The sequence below is a fragment of the Peromyscus maniculatus genome, chromosome 3 (genome assembly GCF_049852395.1).
Source record: "Peromyscus maniculatus bairdii isolate BWxNUB_F1_BW_parent chromosome 3, HU_Pman_BW_mat_3.1, whole genome shotgun sequence".
Classification (NCBI taxonomy): Eukaryota; Metazoa; Chordata; class Mammalia; order Rodentia; family Cricetidae; genus Peromyscus; species Peromyscus maniculatus.
The window spans coordinates 81095220-81117345 of record NC_134854.1 but is presented as its reverse complement, the minus strand read 5'-3'; the positions used below and the strand labels follow the sequence as shown (position 1 = coordinate 81117345).

Below are 22126 nucleotides of genomic sequence, written 5' to 3'. Positions count from 1 at the left end.
CCTTAGCCTTTGAGAATTATGAGAGTTGGGAGTGCTCTTTATTAGGTCCCACCAGAAACTCTTGTTAGATTTCAAGGTGGGACTAGAGAGAGAAAAAAATGGCTTTTCTAGGCATGGACTATACACTAATCTATCCCAGTTAAAATGAGAGAAACGATGTCTTCTATAATCTAAGACTATAATTACAAGATAAACATGTGAGGAGTTTTGGCTCGATGAGTGTGATTTCTTTTCTGCCTTTTGTTATTTGCAGAGGCTATTCCTTCATGTCAAGGTTATTTTGGTAATGTATCAAAACTCTTGCTAAAATGTAAACATTTTCTATATGCACAGGCAATCCTAATTCTTTATATGCCTTAGAGTTTCTGTTGCTGAGATTAAACACCATAACGAAAAGGCAAGTTGGGGAGGAAAGGGTTTATTTGGCTTACGCTTCCACATTGTATCTGTCATTGAAGGAAGCCAGAACAAGAACTCAAACAGACCAAGAACTCAGGGCAGGAACCTGGAGGCAGGGAGCTGATGCAGAAGCCATGGAGGAGTGCTGCTTACTGGCTTGCTCAGCCTGCTTTTTTATAGAACCCAGGACCACTAGCCCAGGGGTAGCCCCACCCACAATGGACTGGGCCCTCTCCCATCCAATTACTAACTAAGAAAATGCTTTATAGCTGGCTGGATCTTATGGAGGCATCTTCTCCACTGAGGTTCCCTCCTTACAGATACAGGTTGTGTCAAGTTGACAAAACTAGCCATATTATATTATCCTATGTAATAGAGAGCTTGAATTCAGCTTTGCTTCATTAAGGAGATTTCGCACAGCAACCTCTTCCAAGTCGAGCAACTGCCGTCTTTATGAGCTCAGCAACGCCTTCTTGCAAAAATCCAACAGATTAGAACTTGCTGATTGTGTTTCCTCGAGGAAGGACAGGGTCACTGCACCCTCACCTGAGCACCCAGCCACTCCTCCCAGCTAGCATGCAATTGCACCTTCTTTGCACATGGCTTGGTGGTCTTGGGGAGGAATCAGAACATACAGGCTAAAGAGGCTAAGGGAAAGAGGCTCCACCTGTACCCTTGTCAGGGAGCCACCATCAGGACTGGGTACAGACTTTGCAGTGTGGCTCCTCTTGGGACGCTACCTGCGCTCTGTAAGTAAACCTTACACACTCACTGTTTCCCTAGGATAAGCTTTGGTTAAAAACCAGAACTTTGATTTGCCATTGGAGCCTTTTAAGGAAAAGATAGACATTGCTAATTCCCCCCTTCTGGCCCAAATTCTCACAGATGGTGAATTTTTTTTTTGTTGATGGTGTTACTATGACTCATGGTATTTTTAAGAAGGAAGATACTAGGATATAAAAATAAAAATATTCTTAGCGTCTAAAGATGAAAATGGCTAGATTTCTTTTATCAAAATGGAAAAAAAGCTAGAAAGCTTATGTAAGTCACAAGGGTCTGAATAAGTTATTTAGGATACATAAATGATGAGATAGATAGAATACTGACAACGTATGTCCAATCAAGGTTTATTTAAGTATGCTCGATTTCTGATCATGCTTTGTCTCAGTATTGCACAGTAATGAAAAATATAAGACTGGTGTAACTAACCTCAGTGTTCAATACCCATACTTGGAATTCTACACTGATGAATTCAAAAGGAACAAATTTCCCCCTTGCCCTCCAAAGTCAGCTTAGTCCCAGTGGACTATGTGGCATCTCTCAAAAGACTATGATAAGTCACCTTTACTCTTGTTCAAGGAGGCCATGGAGATACCACTGAGTGCACTGTTGGAGTGTTCAGTGTACAAAGAGGAGAGTCAGCAAAGAGAAAATACTCCCTTCACACTTACAAATGAAACAATGGTCAAGTGAGACCTTTGACTTATGACCCCTAGATGGACTAATGGGCAAAAGAAGAAGAGCCAGAGGTTCCTCCAAGCCCATGGACCAGATATTCAATTGGCCTTGGCATTAAAAGAAAATAATTAATTTGGGCCGCCTACCTGGTCTTCAACACCAAGCAGGAAAATATAACCAGGATGAAAATGAAAAGTATGTTTCTTTGACAGTTCAAGGGACTCCCGTCCTCAGACATTATACTCAACCATATGAGATATTATTTTGACAACTGTTTCTCCTAATGAGTCTCTTTTGACAAAAAAAAAAAAGAAAAAGAAAAAAGAAAAGAAAAAAAAAGACTACCCAGATATAGGACATGACCTTGGCTCAGCTCAACATTACAGTGCCTACATGAAACTGAGAAAAATGGAGCTATCCTTTTTAAATTCCAAGGCCAAATATAAAAATAGCATTATTCCCAACCATAAAACACTCTCTTTCTAGAAGAGTACTTCTCACAACTGTGATGCACCCTCACTACCCATGTTCCATGATTAAAAGAGGCATAGTAATTTGGATGAGAATAGCCCCAATAGACTCGTATATTTGAATGCTTGGTTCCCAGTTGATGGAACTGTTTGGGAAGGATTGGGAGGCATGGCCTTGTTGGAGGGGGTGGTCACTGGGAATGGTTTTTGATGTTTAAAAAGCCCACACTAGTCTCCTAGCCTCTCTCTCTCTCTCTCTCTCTCTCTCTCTCTCTCTCTCTCTCTCTCTCTCTCTCTCTCTCTCTCTCTCCTTCTCTCCCCTCTAATTGGCAGATAAAATGTAAGCTCTCAGCTACTGTTCCATGCTTGCTGTCAAGCTCCACACCACAATAGTCATAAACTAAATTCTAAAACTGTAAGCAAGTCCCCAGTTAAATGCTTTCTTTTATAAGTTGCCTTGATCATTTTGTCTCTTCACAGCAATAGAAAAATAACTAAGATATCAAGGCAGTTCAAAAAGATAATGGCGTTGATAATGAAGTTGGTTCTGGGAACAGAGCTGATAATTTAAAAGCAAAAAATTGCAAATATAGTATCAAAAATATAGTGACAATTGCAATTTTGTGAGTAGCCTGTAAAAAAAAATTGGGAAAAGCCATAGGAGTACCTCTAAGTTGGCACACTTTTTGAATGTTATTAACTGGGTCTCTGTTATTTCTGATGCTAAAAGTAATGATTGTGGCTGTGTTACTATTCTTTAAACTTCCATAATGTGAAATAAATTATACATAGTATGTTTATGTATTTGCTTGCATTGTATGAAACCTATTTTCTTAGGGTTTCTTTTGATGTGAGGGTACATCATGACCATGGAAACTCTTATAAAGGAAACCATTTAATTGGGGCTAGCTTGTAGTTTCAGAGTGGTCCATTATCATCATGGCAAGAAACATAGCAGCATGCAGGCAGACATGGGGCTGGAGAAGTAGCTGAGAGTTCTGCATCACAGGAAATGAACTGAGTCCCACACTGGGCATAGCTCGAGCTATGAAACCTCAAAGCCTGCCCCTACAGTGACACACTTCCTCTAACAAGCCATACCTACTCCAACAAGGCCACATTTCCTAGTAGTGCCACTTTCTTTAGGCCAAGCATTTAAACACATGAGTCTATGGAGCCATACCTATTCAAACCACCACACCTATGAATTGCAGTTATTTTCCTAGAAATAACACCCTAGTGCTCCTGAAGAAATAAGAGGGCTGGACAGATGGCTCTGCAGTTAAGAGCACCTGCTGCTATTGTGGAGGACCCAGGTTTGGTTCCCAGTACCTACCCAGCCACTCACAGGTATCTGTAACTCCAGTTCCAGAGGATCCTATGCCCCTTTCTGGCCTCCTCAGACAACAGTCACACATGTGGTGCACATCTGTATATGCAGGCAAATATATATATGTGTGCGTGTGTGTGTGTGTGTGTGTGTGTGTATGTAAAATACATTTTTTAAAAAAATTATAAAAGATAATAATTAGCCGGGCGGTGGTGGCGCACGCCTTTAATCCCAGCACTCGGGAGGCAGAGCCAGGTGGATCTCTGTGAGTTCGAGGCCAGCCTGGGCTACCAAGTGAGTCCCAGGAAAGGCGCAAAGCTACACAGAGAAACCCTGTCTCGAAAAACCAAAAAAAAAAAAAAAAAGATAATAATTAATAAACATTTAGAGGACCTTATGGAAAAAAAACTGGTTTTGGATTAGCTGTAAAAAAAAAAATAGAAGAAGAATATAATAAGAAACAAGTCTCTCCAAAGTACAGTTGACATTTTGAATAGAAAAACAATTTGCAAATAGCTACAGCCAGTTCATATGAATGAAATGTACCAACAACAAACTGAAGGACCGTGCAAGTAGAGGGTTGGATCTCTTGAGGACCTGAGCCCTGTTAGGGCACTGTGTCCTCCTCCTCTTGAGTAATGTCACCAGGGACTGCTCACAGCCTAGTGTAAACAAGCATCTGGAGAAGAAAATGTGGGTAGGGCAAGGGTCCGGGTATGCCTTCCTTCCAGAAAACTCTTAGGCCTTCTCTGGCTAGTGTTTGGGTTTTGTTTTGTTTTGTTTTTTAATTTATTTAATTTTTCTAGGAAAACAAGGTGCAGTGCAACTCTTCCCTTGGGCCACGAAAATGCTTCGCTTAGAGACGCTGTCTATCCCTGACAATGCATTTCCTCGCTGTCTTTCTTGCACGTTGAACCATACAGGACCGGGCTCCGCTGTAGTTATTGGTTGCTGGTCACAGACTGACAGGCTTGTCGGAAACCGCTCAGAGGAAAAGTTTCAGGTTACTGGTGCTTGCCAAGCCCACTGAGGAGCGAGCAGAGCAAAGCGGGGTGGGGACTGGAGGAGGAGCAGGAGGAGCAGGAGCGGGAGGAGCAGCGGGAGGAGGAGCGGCCCTTCACACTCCGCTGCTCCTCCTCTGATTGGCTCCGGGTTTCAGCTGCTTCGCTGGAACAAAAGGTCAAAGTGGACTGCAGTGTAAATGTGGAGGCAGCCGATAAAAATCCTTGCCTGCAGCTGGAGGTGGAGAGGCGGCGTCAGCTGCAGCAGGTTGTGTGTGCTCTGCGGGTCCTGCACACCCAGGCTCGGCTGGAAGACACTGGGGGATCCCGTGCAGATTCGCACACGAGGATGGCTTGTGAAATCATGCCGCTGAGAAGGTAGTGTTCGCTGCTTATGCTGTTTGGTCTTTTCTGAGCAGTGTACCACAGCCCTTGGCCAGTGCTCGGCATCATTCATTAACAGGCTGCAAACCTTGTAGTCTGTTCTTCACCGTGCTTTTTCCTTAGACTAAACAGAAACATTTAAATAACTCACTGCTCTTTCACTGACACTTCTGTCCAGCTGCTTATGATTATTGAGTTCACTTATATCCTTCTTTTAATGGAAGTATATTTAAGATAATACCTCTGCAACTCGAAGTAAAGCAGGTTTGCCTTAGAACTGAATGGTCTTCTCAGGTCTCCAGGCTGTTAGAACACTTTAGTGGGCTCAATGGATGGATCTGATTATCTGTTCTCTAGGCAAGGGCTTTCTCTCTTCAAGTGTATTATAATCATGGGAATAAAGGTTGAGGATAATGTCTGTCCTTGAATAATTCTAGGTAGATTTATTACCCAAATGACGCTGGAAAAACAAAAAACAAAAAACAAAACAACCCTCTGTGTAAGAGTGATTGAGCAGAGGGTTCTGGCCCTGCTGCGGGACTGTGATGAGGAGTCTCTCTCAGTCCCATGGAAGTAAAGAAAGGTGACTGTAAACAGCCCTGCCTGTCAGGAAGCCCACTCCGAGTCAAGTGGACAGGAATGCTGTGTCCTGGAGTGGACGTGGAAGTTACCACAGTGATGACTGAGTCCTGTCCCCACAGAAAGTCTGAGTTACTCAACGTCACAGTTTTTTTTTTAATTTTTGCTAATCAGATAGCCACATTTATTGTCATTACTTTATGTACGGTGATATTTGACTTCATATAAATGTTCCATTTACAATTTTCTGTGTAAAATGATATTTTCAAAAATCAGATAATAATGACAATTTATTGAAAAGAAAAACTAGACAAATGAGTTTTTCTTTTAAAAAATGCTACAGCTGTTTTGTTTATGCTTTAACAACAGAAATATGGAAACTTTTTTTTTATGGTAAGACGGTTCCTACAGACTGACTGAGGTGAGAACTAGGATGGTCATTTTTCTTTTGCTCTCCTTACATGTCCATTGTAAGAGGAACTTGATGTGGTATTCAGAGTTCCTTTCCAGAGAAGTAATACTTTAATATAAAAAGAAGTGTTGTTTAGAGGAATCTATGATTCTATATTAACTTGGTGGCAAAGTCCACATGCTTGAAATGTCTAAGGAAACAAAACTAATGTACACTTTTTGGAGTTTTAACAATGTCTAATTTCAAAGTTGGGAACTTTTGTCTTTATAATGACGTCAGTCCTGAAGAGTTCTACGCAGGTTGTGTTTTAGATAAAAAGGTACTGGCTATTACTAAACCCTGGTGTAGCTGCTTGCTAATAGAATGCCTGCTATGCAGACCAAGAAGAACAATGTGATTTCCTGAAAATGATTTTACACTGTTGGTCACTGTAGTGAACCTAGGGCTATCTAACTTTGCATTCAAGAATGCTGAGTCATGACTTTGGTTCTCTAGCTCCCTGTGCAGTCAATGTCCCACCTCCTCCAAGTTCAGGGGTTTGCTTTGATTGATTCCCTGACCACCCTCACTTTCAGTTTATTTCTGCTTTTGATTATAAACTTCCTGAAGACAATGACCAGGTGTATGATGAGACTCTCTGCACAAAGGTCCCTTGTGAGCATGAGCATTTATGCAGACACCTCTGAGCTCTGAAGAGTGTTTCTTCGGCTCTCAGCCCAACATCTTTGGTTGTTATACTCCATGTTTGTTATGGAAATGATAACCATTGCTGAGGATCCTATCCTCAATCTGCCCAAAGGAGAGAGTTTGTAGACTCGTGCAGTGTTTCAGACTACCAGAGTGCTAGAAACTGACTTGAAATAAATAGGTAAAAGATTTGCTTTAAATAGCAAGTAAAGAAATCCATGCTGAATATTTGCATTGAAAATACTGGTGTAAATTCTAGTTAATGATTGTAGCTTGTAGAAAGCTATTGACAGCTGGTCCATGTAGTAATCTAAGGCTATACTGCCCAACATTGCCACATAGCATATTTAATATCATGGCCTTGTGAGAGGTATTCTGTTCAGTTTTGCCTGTTCAAACAAAACTTCCAACATTGTTTAATGTTTTCCCTCTGATCAAACACTAGTGCCCTGCCAGTGATCATGAGGTAATTAAGACACAAGTTTTGCTGTTCCACAGCAGTAAGAATGCAGAAACATCACCAGACAATTGCAATGCCATGTGGTAAATTCTGTAATACACAGCATGATTAGGGTAATAACACATGCACCTAGATGGATACATTTTACCCTGTGTTTTATTCAACCTCATCTACGTGTCTGATGTTATTAGAGGGTACACAGGTACTGTGATGTCTACTTAACTTATAATTTTCATAGATGACTTCTTAGCCTTTCTTCACATACTGTGTGAAGGTGTATAAGATATTCTGTTACTGCTAATCTACAGAGATGAGAATCCACACCAAGTTAAAAAGTAAGACTGATTTAAAATACCTGGGTCCTCTTTCCAGTCTTCTGTTGTCTGGGAGGAGCTCTGCATGTGCCTTTAGAGGTCAGAAAAGGGCATCAGATCCCCTGGAGCAGGAGTTACAGGTGATTATTAGCTGATAACTGAACTCGACTCCTCTGCAAGCTCTCCCCCAGTTATGTGTCCAAATTCTAATGTATTTACATAATTCTTACAGTTCATGATAAAACAGCACACTTTATAACCTTCCTCTATCTGAAAAGAGTCCTGGAAATAAATAATATAAAGGGAGAAATTGAAGTGAAGAGCTGTGTTAAGAATTGAAAAGAAAGTGAGATTTTTTTTTTTACCTTTGATGACTCATGAGACTGCATGTTATCAGATCCCAGGTCAGCTGATCGCTCAGCTCTTTGTGTGATTCACATTCTATTGGTATTGCTTTCCCCGCAGCATGTGACTTTGCAAGGATCTCTATTGAGATATTTCTGCAGATAGATTTACTGTAGTGGACCAAGATACACAGGCTTATATTAAACCAGGACAAAACTCAGCTTTCGCAGCAGAACTTTGATTTGCTAGATTAACTTTCCAGTGGCCCCTAACTCAGTTTATCTCTACAAAAGATGATGTGGAAGCCAACCTATAAGAGCTAGTGATTAATTTAGCCTCCTCTTTTAAATGTACTGGCGTCTCCATGCTCGAGAAAACATCCAGTTCATGTCTGTGTTTATTTACCAAGTGAGAAGCAGAGATTAATAATGTTTATACAAACTTTTTTTCATCATTTCACTCAGAAAATTATAATAGCTAACATATATTCTTGAATGTTAATGATGTGATGGTGACACATGTAATAACTCCAAATTCAGTGGACTTCAGAGCAACGTGATTGGTTAGCATGTACTGATGATTCCAAGTGTCTAAAATTTTGCTGAAACTTCCTATTAGAGGAATTTACGTGACCTGTAAATGTTGGTCTTAAGAATATCCTTCGGCAAACACATCCACATTGACAATGGGATGACATCTGCATTCACTGCTGAAAACCTGGGTCACGTGGACACCGACACTCCTGAGCTGCTGTGCGGTGTTAGAGGGCCCTCTACTGCTTGTGGAGGTGATACCTCACTTGTTGGCTGGTATTTCTCACAGCCCTGCCTGCCAGTGCAATATAAGGAGTCAAAAGCTACCTCCCTTCAGACCTATGTGGGTCCATTTTCTGGATTTATTCTTTATCAACAAGATGGCTTTTATTTGACAGTGACAAACCTAAAAGGAAACAAGACCTCTGTGGACTCATTTTCACTGTGTGGTGACTGCCTTTACCCGCAGAGCAGAAATGTTCACCGATCTCTCATGTAAAGAAGGTCATTTGGCCAGGCACAGTGGTACACACCTTTAATCCCAGCACTTGGGAGGTTGAGACAGGAGGATCTCTGTAAGTTGGAGGTCAGCTGGTCTACATAATGAGCTCCAGGAACAGCCAGAGTTAACAGCGAGACCTTTTGACCATTTCTCAAAAATACAAAGGGAAAAAAAAAAAAGGTAATCAAAACTAAAGGAAGGATGCTTTGTTTCGAGGTGGGGGTGTTGGGCATTTGGTGCTTGTCATTGTGCAAGTACGAGAACCTGAGTTAGACCCCTCAGCACCTATGTTAAAGCAGGACAGCACTGGGTGACAAAGACAGGCAAATCCTGAGAACCCATGGCCAGCCAGTTTAACTGCAAAACAACCATCTGTAGGATCAGTGAGAGACTTTGTCTCAAAACAAGCCAGAGAGCTCTGTTGCTTTCTAATGTGACATGTTGCTCTGACTTCTGTGTGCATGCGCACCTTCCCACTCAACTCTCTTTCTGTCTGTCTGTCTGTCTCTCTGTTTCTGTTTCTGTCTCTCTCTCCACCCCCTCTCTGTCTCTGTCTCTGTCTCTGTCTGTCTCTCTCTGTCTCTGTCTGTCTGTCTGTCTGTCTGTCTGTCTCTCTCTCTCTCTCTCTCTCTCTCTCTCTCTCTCTCTCACACACACACACACACACACACACACACACACACACACACAACACAAAGCTAAATTCCTTGGAACACAAAACCTTTTCAGCCTCTTTCATTCCTGCGCATATTTGCATGTGGCAATGAGAATCAACTGCCAAATAAACAGTCTGTGTTAGATAGAAACTTCTAAATGCATAGACTAAAGGGACTAAAAATAACTTCCAGTCAGGTTTATTGATATACCACTTGCATATCATTTTACCCTTTTGTAGCATGTGATTCAATAGCTATCAGCATATTCACATTATGGTGCATCAATTGTAGACATTTCATCACCTAGAAAGAGACCCAGTGTTTAGCTTTCAATCTCATCCCCATGCTAGGTGACCTCTGATCCCCTTTCTGTTTCTGTGGTCCTCTCTCCTCTGGACTTATAAACAGAGTGCTATGGTTATATCACATGTAACATCTTCTTACTGGCTTCTTTCTCTTCTTATGGTGTTTTTAAATTTTGTCCACATTATGGCAGGTACCAGTTCTTACTTCATCTTTATGGCTGAATAATATTCTGATTTATGGATATATCAAATTTTGGTGATCCATTCCTTAGTTCATGGACCTTTCCTCCCTTTTCTCTTAATGTTTAAATACTTACTTTTAACTTGTTTATTTGTTTATTTTACAATTTTGCAGTTTTGCATATTTGTATAGTGAATTTTAGTCATATGCAGATATAGCTTTGGGGAATTCTGAAAATGTAGTCTCTACTTTAGAGCCAAAGGGATCCTTAGGGGCTATCTAAATTGTTTTCATTTCTCATGTGGCTGAACTCAAACTCCTGGAAACAAAATAGTTGCCTAGTCAAGTACATAAACACACATGCAAAATCCCTACCCAGATATCTAAATAAAAACCATTTGTATGTGAAGTTGATGAGCATGGTGTGTGTGGAGGGGGGAGGATTAGCAGCACAGTTAAGGAGGAGATGTTGTTATCCAAAAAAGAAAACCCACTAACCAATAAAGGGAAGTGATCTGCTCACCTTGTTCCCAGAAGCATGGAGGTCTGTGAGATAGATACTCACTATACCAAAGACTGAAAGTACCCCTGAGGCCAGAGATGATTCCCTGTGTAGGCATGGAGTAAGTACTCACTAAACACTTGAACTGAACATCATAGGCAATATTAGTGGAAACGTCAGAACACTGTTCTCCACATAATTCCAAAGGGTTTCCATTACAAATGATAGAAATATTATTATGTCAAAACATTGCAAATAATGTATTCGGTTAATTGTTCTATACATGTATAGTAAAAAGGGAAAACAATTTTGAAGACTACCTCTACTAGAATACTCCAGTATTTTATCTGAGAAATAGGGAAGTCATTTTTAGCTCATTTCCTGCAACTGTTATGACTGTTGATTTAGGAAAAACAGCAGTATTATTTTATATGCTTATCAAAATTTGAAATTGTCTTCTAGCTCTTTCTGTGGTATAGGTGATAGTGGGTAAGCTTGTTTTATGGCCAGCCATTTGAGATTATTTATATTTGGTTGTGTTTTAATCTAGGGGCACCTAGATTCTCTCATTCCTAGTACAGTAGCACTGTTTTGTGTTGAGAGAAATGCTTTGCCATCAGCATGGGCAATCAGCTGCAGACCTGGAGACTCTTAGGAGCTATGTTACAATTGGTCTTCATTCATTCTTGTCAATAAACACAACAAAACAGGATTCCTAATTCCTAACTGTATGAAGTGTTTTCAGAGTGCACAACTTGATAGGGATACACTGTAGGAGATTACTGCACTCATTTTATGCATAAAATGCAGATAAACTTTGTTGGGACATATGTTCATACACTTTAAAAGTTTTAAGTGACTCTCTTGAGCTATGTGTTTTTCTGGTACGGATTTGCTTGTATGTCTTCAAATGTAATATTCCTTCCAAATTCCACATTGTCACCTTGAGATTACACTCTAAAACCAATTTTGTTTCCTCCATCAACTAGAGATTTATAATTATTATTGCCAAACCACTGAATAGTGGATCCCAGGAACAAAAACAACCACTTGTCAACAAATCTTCTCTAAACCCAAGTTGTTTAGTCTCAGCTTGAGAAAGATGTAGGGGTGGGGACAATGGGCATGGTGTACTATAACTGTAGTTAAAAACAAGATAAATGGAAGCCTGAGAAGCTTGTTTTTTATGTTAGAGTGCCTGTGTAATTAAATAGAAATAGAGAGTGTGAAGGGTTGAGACGAAGCAGAACTAAGACTCCTAAGGGCTCAGTTTCAGAAAGGATCAAATATAAGAATAAAACTCAGGAAAGTTGACTTTAACCAAGAACTAACTTGAAGGCCTGGATAGATTTGTTCCTATCCTGTCACCTGAGAAGAACTAAAAGCACAGTATAAATGGCTTTGCAAAAGCAGCCAACAGAACGAGGATGCAACAGAGTATGACTGCATTGTCAGGAAGAAAATAACCCCTGAAACAAATCAGACACCAGACTCTGGCCAGAACAGACCACTAACACACTCACACACTGCACAGACCACTAATACACTTACATACACTCACACACTGCACAGATCACTAACACACTCACATACTGCACAGACCACTAACACACTCACACACTGCATAGACCACTAACACACACACACTCTCTCACATACTCATACACACACACTGCACAGACCACTAACACACTCACACACTCACACACTGTGCAGACCACTAACACACTCACACACACACACATACTGCACAGACCGCTAACACACTATGGTGTTTTTGTAAGGGACTTTTATGTACTTTCATCTTCTTCACGTTACAAAAACTCAGGTGCCCTTCTCCCATTGATGTCACTGTCCCAAGTCACAGCTGCTTGCTTAGGGTACTCTATGTTCCCCATCACATCACCATGATGCTTCCCTGGGCCTCCAAAGCCCATTATCTTGTCATCCTGTGGGTAGTTCTTTCCATCTTCTTTCCCCCATAATGCCTCTGCGGCCCTTGGAATTCAGTGTGGCTTAGGTCACAAATCTCACCAAACCTGCCAGACTACATAGTGCTGCAGAGACCAAGGGTTAGAGATGGACCATACTGGCAGCATCCCGGCCTTCACAGCTAATTAGCCTTCCCTAAACATGTTCATCTCTCTTGAAAGACCTGATTGCTAATACTTTCCTCTGAGGGTGTCTGGGGAGTGACAGAGACAATGTATATAAACTTTTAGCACAAAAGCCTGGCCTGTGGTGAGCTTCCAGTCAGCAGTAGTTGCCTGTCCCTGTCTGTGAATTCTGTGAGGGTTGCCATCATATTTTACTAGGCTGTGCATTGTTGGCACGTGTCAGCAGTTCTAGAAAATAGCAGTCACTCAGGAAGTGTTTCAAAATGAGTGCCTGTGCAGATCAGTGCAGAGCCCACACTGCCCTGAGCTGCTCACCACTCTAAGCCCAGGACAGAATCACAGTAGAGACTCAAATTACTTGGGCGGTCCTCCCCAGGAGGAAGGAGCAGTGGGGGGTGATGGTGAGAGGATGATTGGCGGTGCCTTCTGCACATCTATCATTGTCCCCCAAACTCCGACATGTAGATTTTACCATTTGAGAGACTATATACCTATTAAAACAAAACTCTGTTAACAAATCATTGACATTTTGTAACAATAGTAAATGCTGGCAGAAGTTAGTTACTCTTTCCTTCTCCCCTCTGAGGATATCTGCTGGGGATGTCTTTCTGTATGCTGTGAATGTGTTGCTCTGATTGATTGATAAATAAAACGCTGATTGGCCAGTGGCCAGGCAGGAAGTATAGTATAGGTGGGATAAGCAGAGAGGAGAATTCTGGGAAGTGGAAGGCTGAATCAGGAGACCCTGCCAGCTGCCTCCCCTATGAGAAGCAACATGTAAAGATACTGGTAAGGCAAGAGCCATGTGACAAGGTATAGATTTATAGAAATGGGTTAATTTAAGATATAAGAACTAAATAGCAAGAAGCCTGCCACGGCCATATAGTTTTTAAGTAATGTAAGTCTCTGTGTGTGTGTTTGGGTCTGAGCGGCTGCAGGACCCCGGTGGACACAGGAAAACTCTAGCTACAGATATTTACCTACTAATTTGTTTCAGTGACTAGCGTTGAGTATATTTTCACCTAATGACTAATGCTCCAAAAATATTTTCCTGTCAACTAAGCTTAACTGTTCCCAAGAAAGCTGCTCCTGGGGTTTGCATTTTAATGTACTGCCCCACTGAGGGGCTCTTTGTATTGTTATTACCGAATAACAGTGGCCATCACTTTCCTGTAAAGGCCTCAATACACATGAGATCTTCTAGCCGCCTTGAGAATAAGTTTAAAATAAACCTAGAATTTCTTTAAGTTTCAAACAACCTTTGGATTTTCGGTGAGGTCAAATAGTTTTCTTTTCCTGTTCTCAAGCCAGAGTAAACATTGGTGAGGCCATATTCAAACATCAGGTTACCTGAACATACCCTCTTCTGGGTTCTCCACACACCACCAAGTAGTGTTTACATTACAGGTGTTGTGACAGAACTCCTGCCTCAAATTGTGCAGTTGGAGAAAAGAAATTATTTTCTTTTCCTTAAGTAAGTATGGAAGAAAACCCAGACTATAGTTGCAATTCCATTAACTTTTGAATAGAAAAGAACAAGACCATTTAAAGTAATCAACATATGGATTCCTGCAAATGTTCTAATTGTCTAAATTGACCTCACAAATGATAGACAGTGTATATCTTTAAAATATTTAACTAAAGCATTGTGTAAACCCTCAGCAAAATCTTGATGCTGTTTTTATTCATCAGCTATTTACTGGGCCCATGCACTATATTAGGTAACTAGTCCATGCTGGGGCACCTAGATAGACACATCCCCATGGCAAAACAAGCTTGAGCACCCGACTTGCACCACTGTGCGCTTGGCACTCACATACAGCTGTGAGAAATGTCTGGGAACCTGGGGCCTGAGAGCACCTCCCTTCCAGGGTCCTGATAAAGCCTTCCCAGATTAGATGGCCCTTGAGATAAGACTCAAGGCATTCACCAAGCAGAGAGAGGTGTGGGGTGGGAAGGAGGAAGTGGGCAAAAGCAGAGGGTTACAGAGTCCAGTGAGAGAAGGCCTATTGCAGAAGCATAGAGGGCTGAGGCAGGAGGACCTTGATGTGCCAGGCCTCAGCTTTGGGGTTTTACCCCAAATGCAGTGGGGAAGCAGAATAGACTGGAAAGCGAATTGCCATGCATGACTATGGAGGAGTGTGGCCGTGAAATTAGAAGGGCTGGATGCAAGAGACAGGGAGAGGCTTTCGGAGGCAGTGCCTGTAGTCTGCAGAGTGCCTGGAGTTTGCAGAGTGCCTGGAGTTTGGTGACTGAACAAAGATGGGGGGAAGGGATAAACCTTGAAGTGAACATTTGGCTTGTTAATGCGATCTAAATACTGTCACAAGTGTGAGCCTTCCTTTTGTGCTGTAGTTTTAAACAAGTCTTAGCCCAGGATTCTGGGAGAAAACACAGTGTCAAACCAGTTAGCAAGTGGCTGTGGTTTACGCACCTTCTCACTGGAAGGAGAGATGCAAAGGAAATAGTAGAGAAACCTGTCCTTCCCCACTCCTGAATAATTCCACTCCCTTTCATCATGCGCAACTATCCTTGCCCAACTCAATTTCTTAGACACTGCAAGCTGTTAATCAGACGGCCAGAGCTGAACAGATTGTGTGGGTGGAACTGGACTAGAATGAGACAATTCTCAGTTCCTTATCAAAGTAATAAATAGTTCTTTGATTTTTTTTTTTTAAACACAAAGTCTTATGCTGCCCAAGCTGGCCTCAAACTCCTTATGCAGAAGTCTTGAACTGTTTGCTGATCCTCCTGACTCCACTTTCCCAAGAGATGGGATTGGAGGAGTGTGCCTGCACACCTGGCTTTATGCAAGTTTGGGGGCTGAACGCAGAGCTTTGTACATGCCAGGCAAGCACGCTGCCAACTAAGCCACTTTCCAGCCTGAAGAGAGAAGACAGTACAGGTTAGAAAGAATGTTGCAGTCATCAAGTAAGAAGTTCCTAAGAAGTATGCAGAAGGGTCTCCTTCCCAGGCTCCTGGGATGAGGTCCTAACAGTTGCGCATGCCGTCAGGGCAGACTAGCCAAAAGACTGGAGACATCCTGTCAGTTCCCTTGGCCTTTCAGAACTATGCCATTATGTCCACCACCAGGCAAATCTGGACCAGTTTTCTGTGCTTCTCCTCACCCTCCATAGAGTCAGCCAACAAATGCTGTTTTGGGTTTTTTTGTTTTTGTTGGGTTTTTTTTGGGGGGGGGGTTGGCTCAGGACAGTTCTAGTTGAGGGGCTGACAAAGAAGGTGACTTCCTTCATGAGCAGATCTTAATTCAGGAGCCTTCCCTGAGTGTGCATCACACAGTATACAAGGGACCACAGCATTTTAGAACTCTGTTTCTGCACTCACAGCCATAACCTGCCGGGGCTCGTAAAGCCAGTTAACAGGTTAGGACCCTCACTTTGCACACGTCTATTTTATATTTATGCAACTACTATACAGCACATCAAAATGGAAAGTATCTAAGCAAAATAAGAACAACATGATGATTTGTGCTCGTGTTTGTATGTGAGTCTGTAGTGGCAGGAAACATGTGTAAGTAGTTCAGTGGAGTGAGTGCCTCGGCAGGGTTCTGAGTACATGCTTGGGAATGAAATCCAGTGTCCGGTGATCCCCATGGACAACTGATCTTGTCTTGAGAGCATAGCCTTTTGCAAGGTTGGGCATGTTTGGATTCAGAAGAATTTGAAAACAAACAAAACATTGTAATCAGTGTATAGGTTTGTGAGGACTGATGTAAGACAGTACCACCTCCCCAGGAGCTGAGAATGGCAGAAATGCATTATCTCAGGTTCCCTCAGCCCTGCAGACCTGGGGCTTGCTGGCCATTCTCCCTGCAGGAGTGAGGCGGTGGTGTCAACACATTACACACCTTGCTCCCAAGTGCATACATATGTGTCTCCACTCACGTTTCTCTTTTTTCATAATGACAGTCACATTGACTCAAGGCTTAATAGCTACATTTCAACTTGATTGCCTCCTAAGGGCCCAGCTTCTAAACATGGTCACATCCTGAAGTTCAGGGACATTGAACTTCTGTGTGTATTTGCCAGGCAATGAATTACACACACACACACACACACACACACACACACACACACACACACACACACACACACTATATATATATATATATATTAAAGATTTCTAACTGCAGTAAAGAAACTGGTAGATATCCTTTGGGCTTAGCTAAGTGGCAGAGTGCTTGCTAAGGTCCGGCACTCAGTCTCTAGGCTCAAATGGAGTACCACCAGAGAGAGAGAAAGAGAGGGAAAGAGGAAGGGAGGGAGGGAGGGAGGGAGGGAGGGAGGGAGGGAGGGAGGGAGGGAGGGAGGGAGGGAGGAACAAGAAGAGGAAGAAGGAGGAGGGGGAGGTAAAGGAAGAAAGAAGAGAAGAAAAAGAAGAGGAGGAGGAGGAACAGGAAGATGAGGAGGGGGAGGAGGAGAAGGAGGAGAAGAAGAAAGAGGAGGAGGAGAAGAAGAAAAAGATAGTAGACAGGCTTTCCTTAGATCTTGGAAAGTCATTTGTCCGTTTTGCTGGACAAATAACACCTTCAGCTTGGTTAAGCTCTCCCATGTTTGCATTTCTTCTTTGGTTAGAGAAAGCCAATTCCTCTTCAAGGAAGGTAATTTGTGTTCCTATGAGCTGTGTGTAGCATTCTCAGCAACAAACACAGGAGAACAGCAAAGCTGCTGCTTTTAAGAAAGGATTGTAACTAGCTCCTCAAATTACAGCCACAGACATTTAGCTACGAACTGATTGAAAACGTTGACACTCATGTTCCAGAAAGCATAGCGATTTGTGTGCCTCTGTGTTGTTTTCTGTCCCTGAATGGGACCAACCCCAAAACCTAAACAGCAGAACAACACAGGGAACCTCCTGGCCCAGTGGTCATGGCCTGTGGTCAGTGCCCAAGTGTGGACAAACCAAGGCCACGCAGGTAAGTACAGCACTCCGCAACAGGCTAGAGGAGCTAGCATCCCTCCCTTCCAGTTCTCAATGAGAAGCACTTCTCACAGGGCCCAGCGGAGGGAAAATCTGAGATCTGGAAAGATTCGCTTAGCTCTCCGATTTCACTTGCTCACTTCCTCTTTTTGCCTTTTCCTTTTTTCTTTTTTTAAGTCCTCACAGATGGTCTTCCTCATTTCTAGAAAGAGTGGAACCCAGTTCTTAGCATTTACCTATTTCTCTGTATTTCTCATTATCAAGAAGCACTTTTAAGACCTCCTGTTTTAATTTATTTAAAACTACATTTAAGCAGAGATGATGAATATGTAAATTATGTTAAATTTTTTTAGTCATCAGCCACTTTAAGGGATTAGAAAGTAGAATTAATTGGATTGTTTGTGAGAACATCTGAAAAGACATTGAATGGAATGCCAGTTTGGAGACATGTTGAATACCTTACTATGGGAATTCTGCCACAGTATTTGGGGTTTTTGTTTGTTTCAGTTTTTGATTTTTGGTATGTTTGTTTCACACATAAAACACCATGCTTTTTCTGTTCCTAGTTAGCTTGCTGTCTAGTGATCTGGATAGACATTACATTCTGTGCTTCCACAGCTCAGGGAGGGATTTCAAGGGTCGGTGCCATTTATGCATATGATTTATCAACACTGAGCATATGAAGAGCTTTCAGAAAAGTCTAACAACCTGATATCTAGGTCATTGCCACTTCAGTTGTAACTTCTTAGATGTGGACTCTTGGGGTCTATGCTAAACATTCTTCCCGCAAGCAGTTGTTTTCAGAGACTCCAACTCCTCATACCTGAGGGAGGACAGTAAGCATTCTGTTGTGTCACGTTAATAGCAAAGGAAAAGCAATTGAATCCCAAACTGCTCCAGTTTGTCACTGGCACAGTCTCCCAGGCCAGCTCTCTCCTTCATCCACAGTGGTGTATGCGCTTGTTCTTAAAACTTAAAAGTGAATCAGAATTCTAAGTTTAGAATTCAGGCAAAGGATTATACTTAATTTAGAACTTAAGTGAAGTCATTCAGTGTCTTTGGACATGACTAAGATTGTCAGAAAATGAACATCCATCAAGAATTTATCTAGATAGTTTGGGGCCAGGAACAAAAAAATTTGACAACTATATAGAAATCATGATCTTTTCTAATGTTTCCCATTCTGAACTGTAAATTTTGTGAAAGAGTTCATTTCTCTCAGTGCTGTTAAAAAAAAAAAAAAAAAAAAAAAAAACAACTATCCTTGTTAGGTTTTTTTTTTTTTTTTTTTTTTTTTTTTTTTTTTACTTAGGGTGACTTCAAAATTCAGGGTAGCTTGAAACATTTATCTAAGTTGTTCTAGTATTCATCAAAACTCAGAGTCAGATACTGGGATAAAAATCCTAATAGATACAAAGAGTGGAAGAATGACCAGCTGACCTTGGCTCTCCACACTTCCCAAATCAAAAAAGCCTGCAAAATCTCCAAGTCCCTCCCTACTTCCTGTGTGTCTCTCTATGCAGCTTTCTGGGTCCTTCTTACTTTTATGGTTAATTCCAATCAGCTAGTCACTGACTTGGACTCCTGATTCAAGGTTAACTTTATTAGCAGTCTCAGAGTGTCAGTGTGAACAAATATCCCACAACAGTAGCTTATTATTCTTCAAAGTTAATTAATTTAATTCACTTAAAATCAGTGCATTGGTTATTTTAATACCTTTGTCAAAAATTATAGAACCATGCCCCCAGGCAAGAGTACTTTTAAGAAAAGGAAAAGAAGAAATATGTCGATTATTTATCCAATTTGATTTATTTACCTTCATTTTATTTTCATATATTATTGTTTCATAAATGGATTGCATTATACTGAATACTAATTATCCATAAAATGTAATATATAAAGGCTGTTTCATTTTATTTAAATTTCTGTGCTTCCTTCCTCTTTTAGAACAGTTAAAACTGATGAAAATGACAGAGTATTAACTTATAGTTTCTGACTTTGTGCCTCATTGATGAATTTACTTTGTGCCAGTACAGCCTGAAAAAAATGTTTGCTTATGATCTAAACCTATGTTTCCATCAAGAGATATTCTTGGACTGTCATGGTGGCACATACCTTTAATCCCATTGCTAGGTAGATATTCAAACAACTGAGCCACATCCCCTGGTCTATAACAAACTCTTTTGATGAATTAAAATCAATTAGAAGACAATAAACAACCAAGCAGCATCAGGTACAAAAATAAATTGTACTCACCACTGGCCAGCATTAGTGATGTGGGAATATTGGGGTATCTTTGAGGACACCAGGGCCTTTGTCAAAGGCCAGGATCCCAGAAAGTAGAAAGGCCACCAAAGTGGCCTCAAGCCTTTCGGGTTCTTGTCTAGAGAATTCAAAGAATGAACTTTGAGAACCACAGAGGGTATGTTCTAGAGAGAAGTTTATTATAGATTCTCTTAAGAGAAAGTGAAGACAGAACTCCTGTGTAGCACAAAGGATCTCTGGGGGGTGAGATACCATCAAGCTGCCAGTTCTGGGGAACTTTCTGAAGAGTCTACAGTACACTCTGGGCTGAAGCATAGGGAGAGGATGAGCTAGTCAGCCTGGGTGGCCCAGCCATGAGGTGTCCAGTGCCTCTACCCAGTTCCAGCCATATTCTCATGTACAGCTTCCAGCCAAGGGAAAGGACAATAAGGAGCCAGGAGCTAGCATGCCCATCCGCCACCAAGGGCATCGCTGCACTCCTGCTTTGGGGTCTCTGCCTACCTGACCAGCTTCTATCTCCTATTCTCATCATTGTCTGGATGAGTTCTAGAAGTCCCCACTTGGAGCCTGCTTTTCTGGATAAATGAGAGCAAGGGCCAAGTACAGGGAGAGTCTTTATGAGGATTCAAGGGCCAAGTACAGGGAGAGTCTTTATGAAGACCCAAAGGCAATAGGTAGTTTATTCCATTTGTGTGGGAGACTGATTCTGTTTCCTATAAAGAAGTGTAACACTCACTTACAAAAAAAAAAGTTAATGGGAGGCACAGGGACAACCTGGTTCAGAGCTTTGTACCATGTGGCAGTGTGGCCCAGCACAGCTGAGAATGTGGCTCAAAACAAAATCATAAACTTACTTAAAATGCAGTTTTTCTGTGATTGATATTTTTAACTCCATTGCATTATTCTCACATGAACTTTGTAGATAACAGGGTCATAAGAAATTGTCAGGAGATTGGACATGCCTGCAAATGCTTACCACTTTAAAAAAAATGACTAATGCCCACAAAATACATGCTAAGCATGTTAATTTGCTGTACTTTGTTTCATGTTAATGTTAAGGAGTTCTGATCTAAGAAAGACAGCCCTCACTTCACAACATGAGGCAATATTCCTATCCTGTAACATGAAATCATTACAGGTCTATACCGGTAGCTTTACCGGCACAGTGGTAGCCATAATATCTCTTTGATACAGAGTTCTCGGCTAGAGAACAAACCCAGTTGTTTTGTCAAATGTTTTCTAGGAAGAGTCTGAAGTCAAACATGTAAGTTTCTTGTGTGAGGTTGGCTTAATGTAGTCGCTCCCTGTAAAACCACTCCAGGTAGCTTCATTGCAGCCAAAGTGAGTATTTCCAGATGAGGTTACCTCTCACTCTTACACATTCTAGCTGAATGGTACCAGCTTTGCTGTTAGCCCATCCACATTAGTCTACGATGAAATGATCCACCACTCCTCACATAGGAAGAATGTGCATAGCTAATTTATGCCTGTGTGTGTGTGCATAAAACACAAAGATGCTATGAACAGCAGTATTGTGGACAACGTTGGCAATAGCACTGCTGAAGGAGATTAAGACAGTAAACCAAAAATCATAGATTGAGAAATAGCATGTCAAATTGCATATGCCCTATTCTAGCTGGAAAGTAACATATTTTTCAACTCTTAAGACAACTGTGTGTGGCGGGGGGAGGGAATGGGGAGCATGGGGGGCTACATCACTGTAGTGAGATCTTGTTGACTTCCAAGCCAATATTGTCAATTGAATCCAACATTTCCATTTTCATGAATGATGCTTAAGAAAATAAGTAAGCAAGAGAGACTAACTTTATGCTTTTTATAATAAAAGGCAGTTTATTAGAAGAAAACAATGTTAAGGAAAATTCTAGCATGTATTTTAAATGTAAAAGATTAAGTGCCTTTATATTAAGCTTCCTATTATTTCCACTTTGTTTGAGGAACTTGAACTGTGTTGAGAATTTTCTTTACATCCTCCCCTGGTATCCATATCAGATTATACTTAGCAGAGCAGCCCCAATAGGAAAAATAGCCTGAGATTTGCCTCACGGATGTGCTTTTCACTCTTAGGAAATTACTCTTGAAGAAGCCCACACTTAATGGAGATAGTTAATCGTTCATCTTACTTTTGCAATTAACTTTGTTAAAATAATTGTGTCTGTAATAATTTGTAGGGGTTGTATGTAATTTATGAGTATTTGAATAAACTTGTTGGGCAATATAGTAAAAAGCTGCTTCTTGAAGAGTGATATAAATTACTTTTGCTTTAG

The 22126-nt window shown here is 41.3% G+C and overlaps 1 protein-coding gene across 2 annotated transcripts in view; it reads left to right on the top strand.

Annotated features, from left to right (window-relative positions):
• Window positions 1-4702: 4702 nt before the first annotated feature.
• Window positions 4703-22126, top strand: part of Fam13a (family with sequence similarity 13 member A) — a 94107-nt gene continuing 76683 nt past the window's right edge. The window contains exon 1 of one of the 2 annotated variants that reach the window (XM_042273387.2): window positions 4703-5036. In XM_042273387.2, the coding sequence (XP_042129321.2) occupies window positions 5008-5036 (29 nt within the window). In that variant the 5' untranslated portion in view covers window positions 4703-5007. The remainder of the gene's footprint in view (window positions 5037-22126) is intronic. The other variant, XM_042273386.2, reaches the window with a different exon arrangement.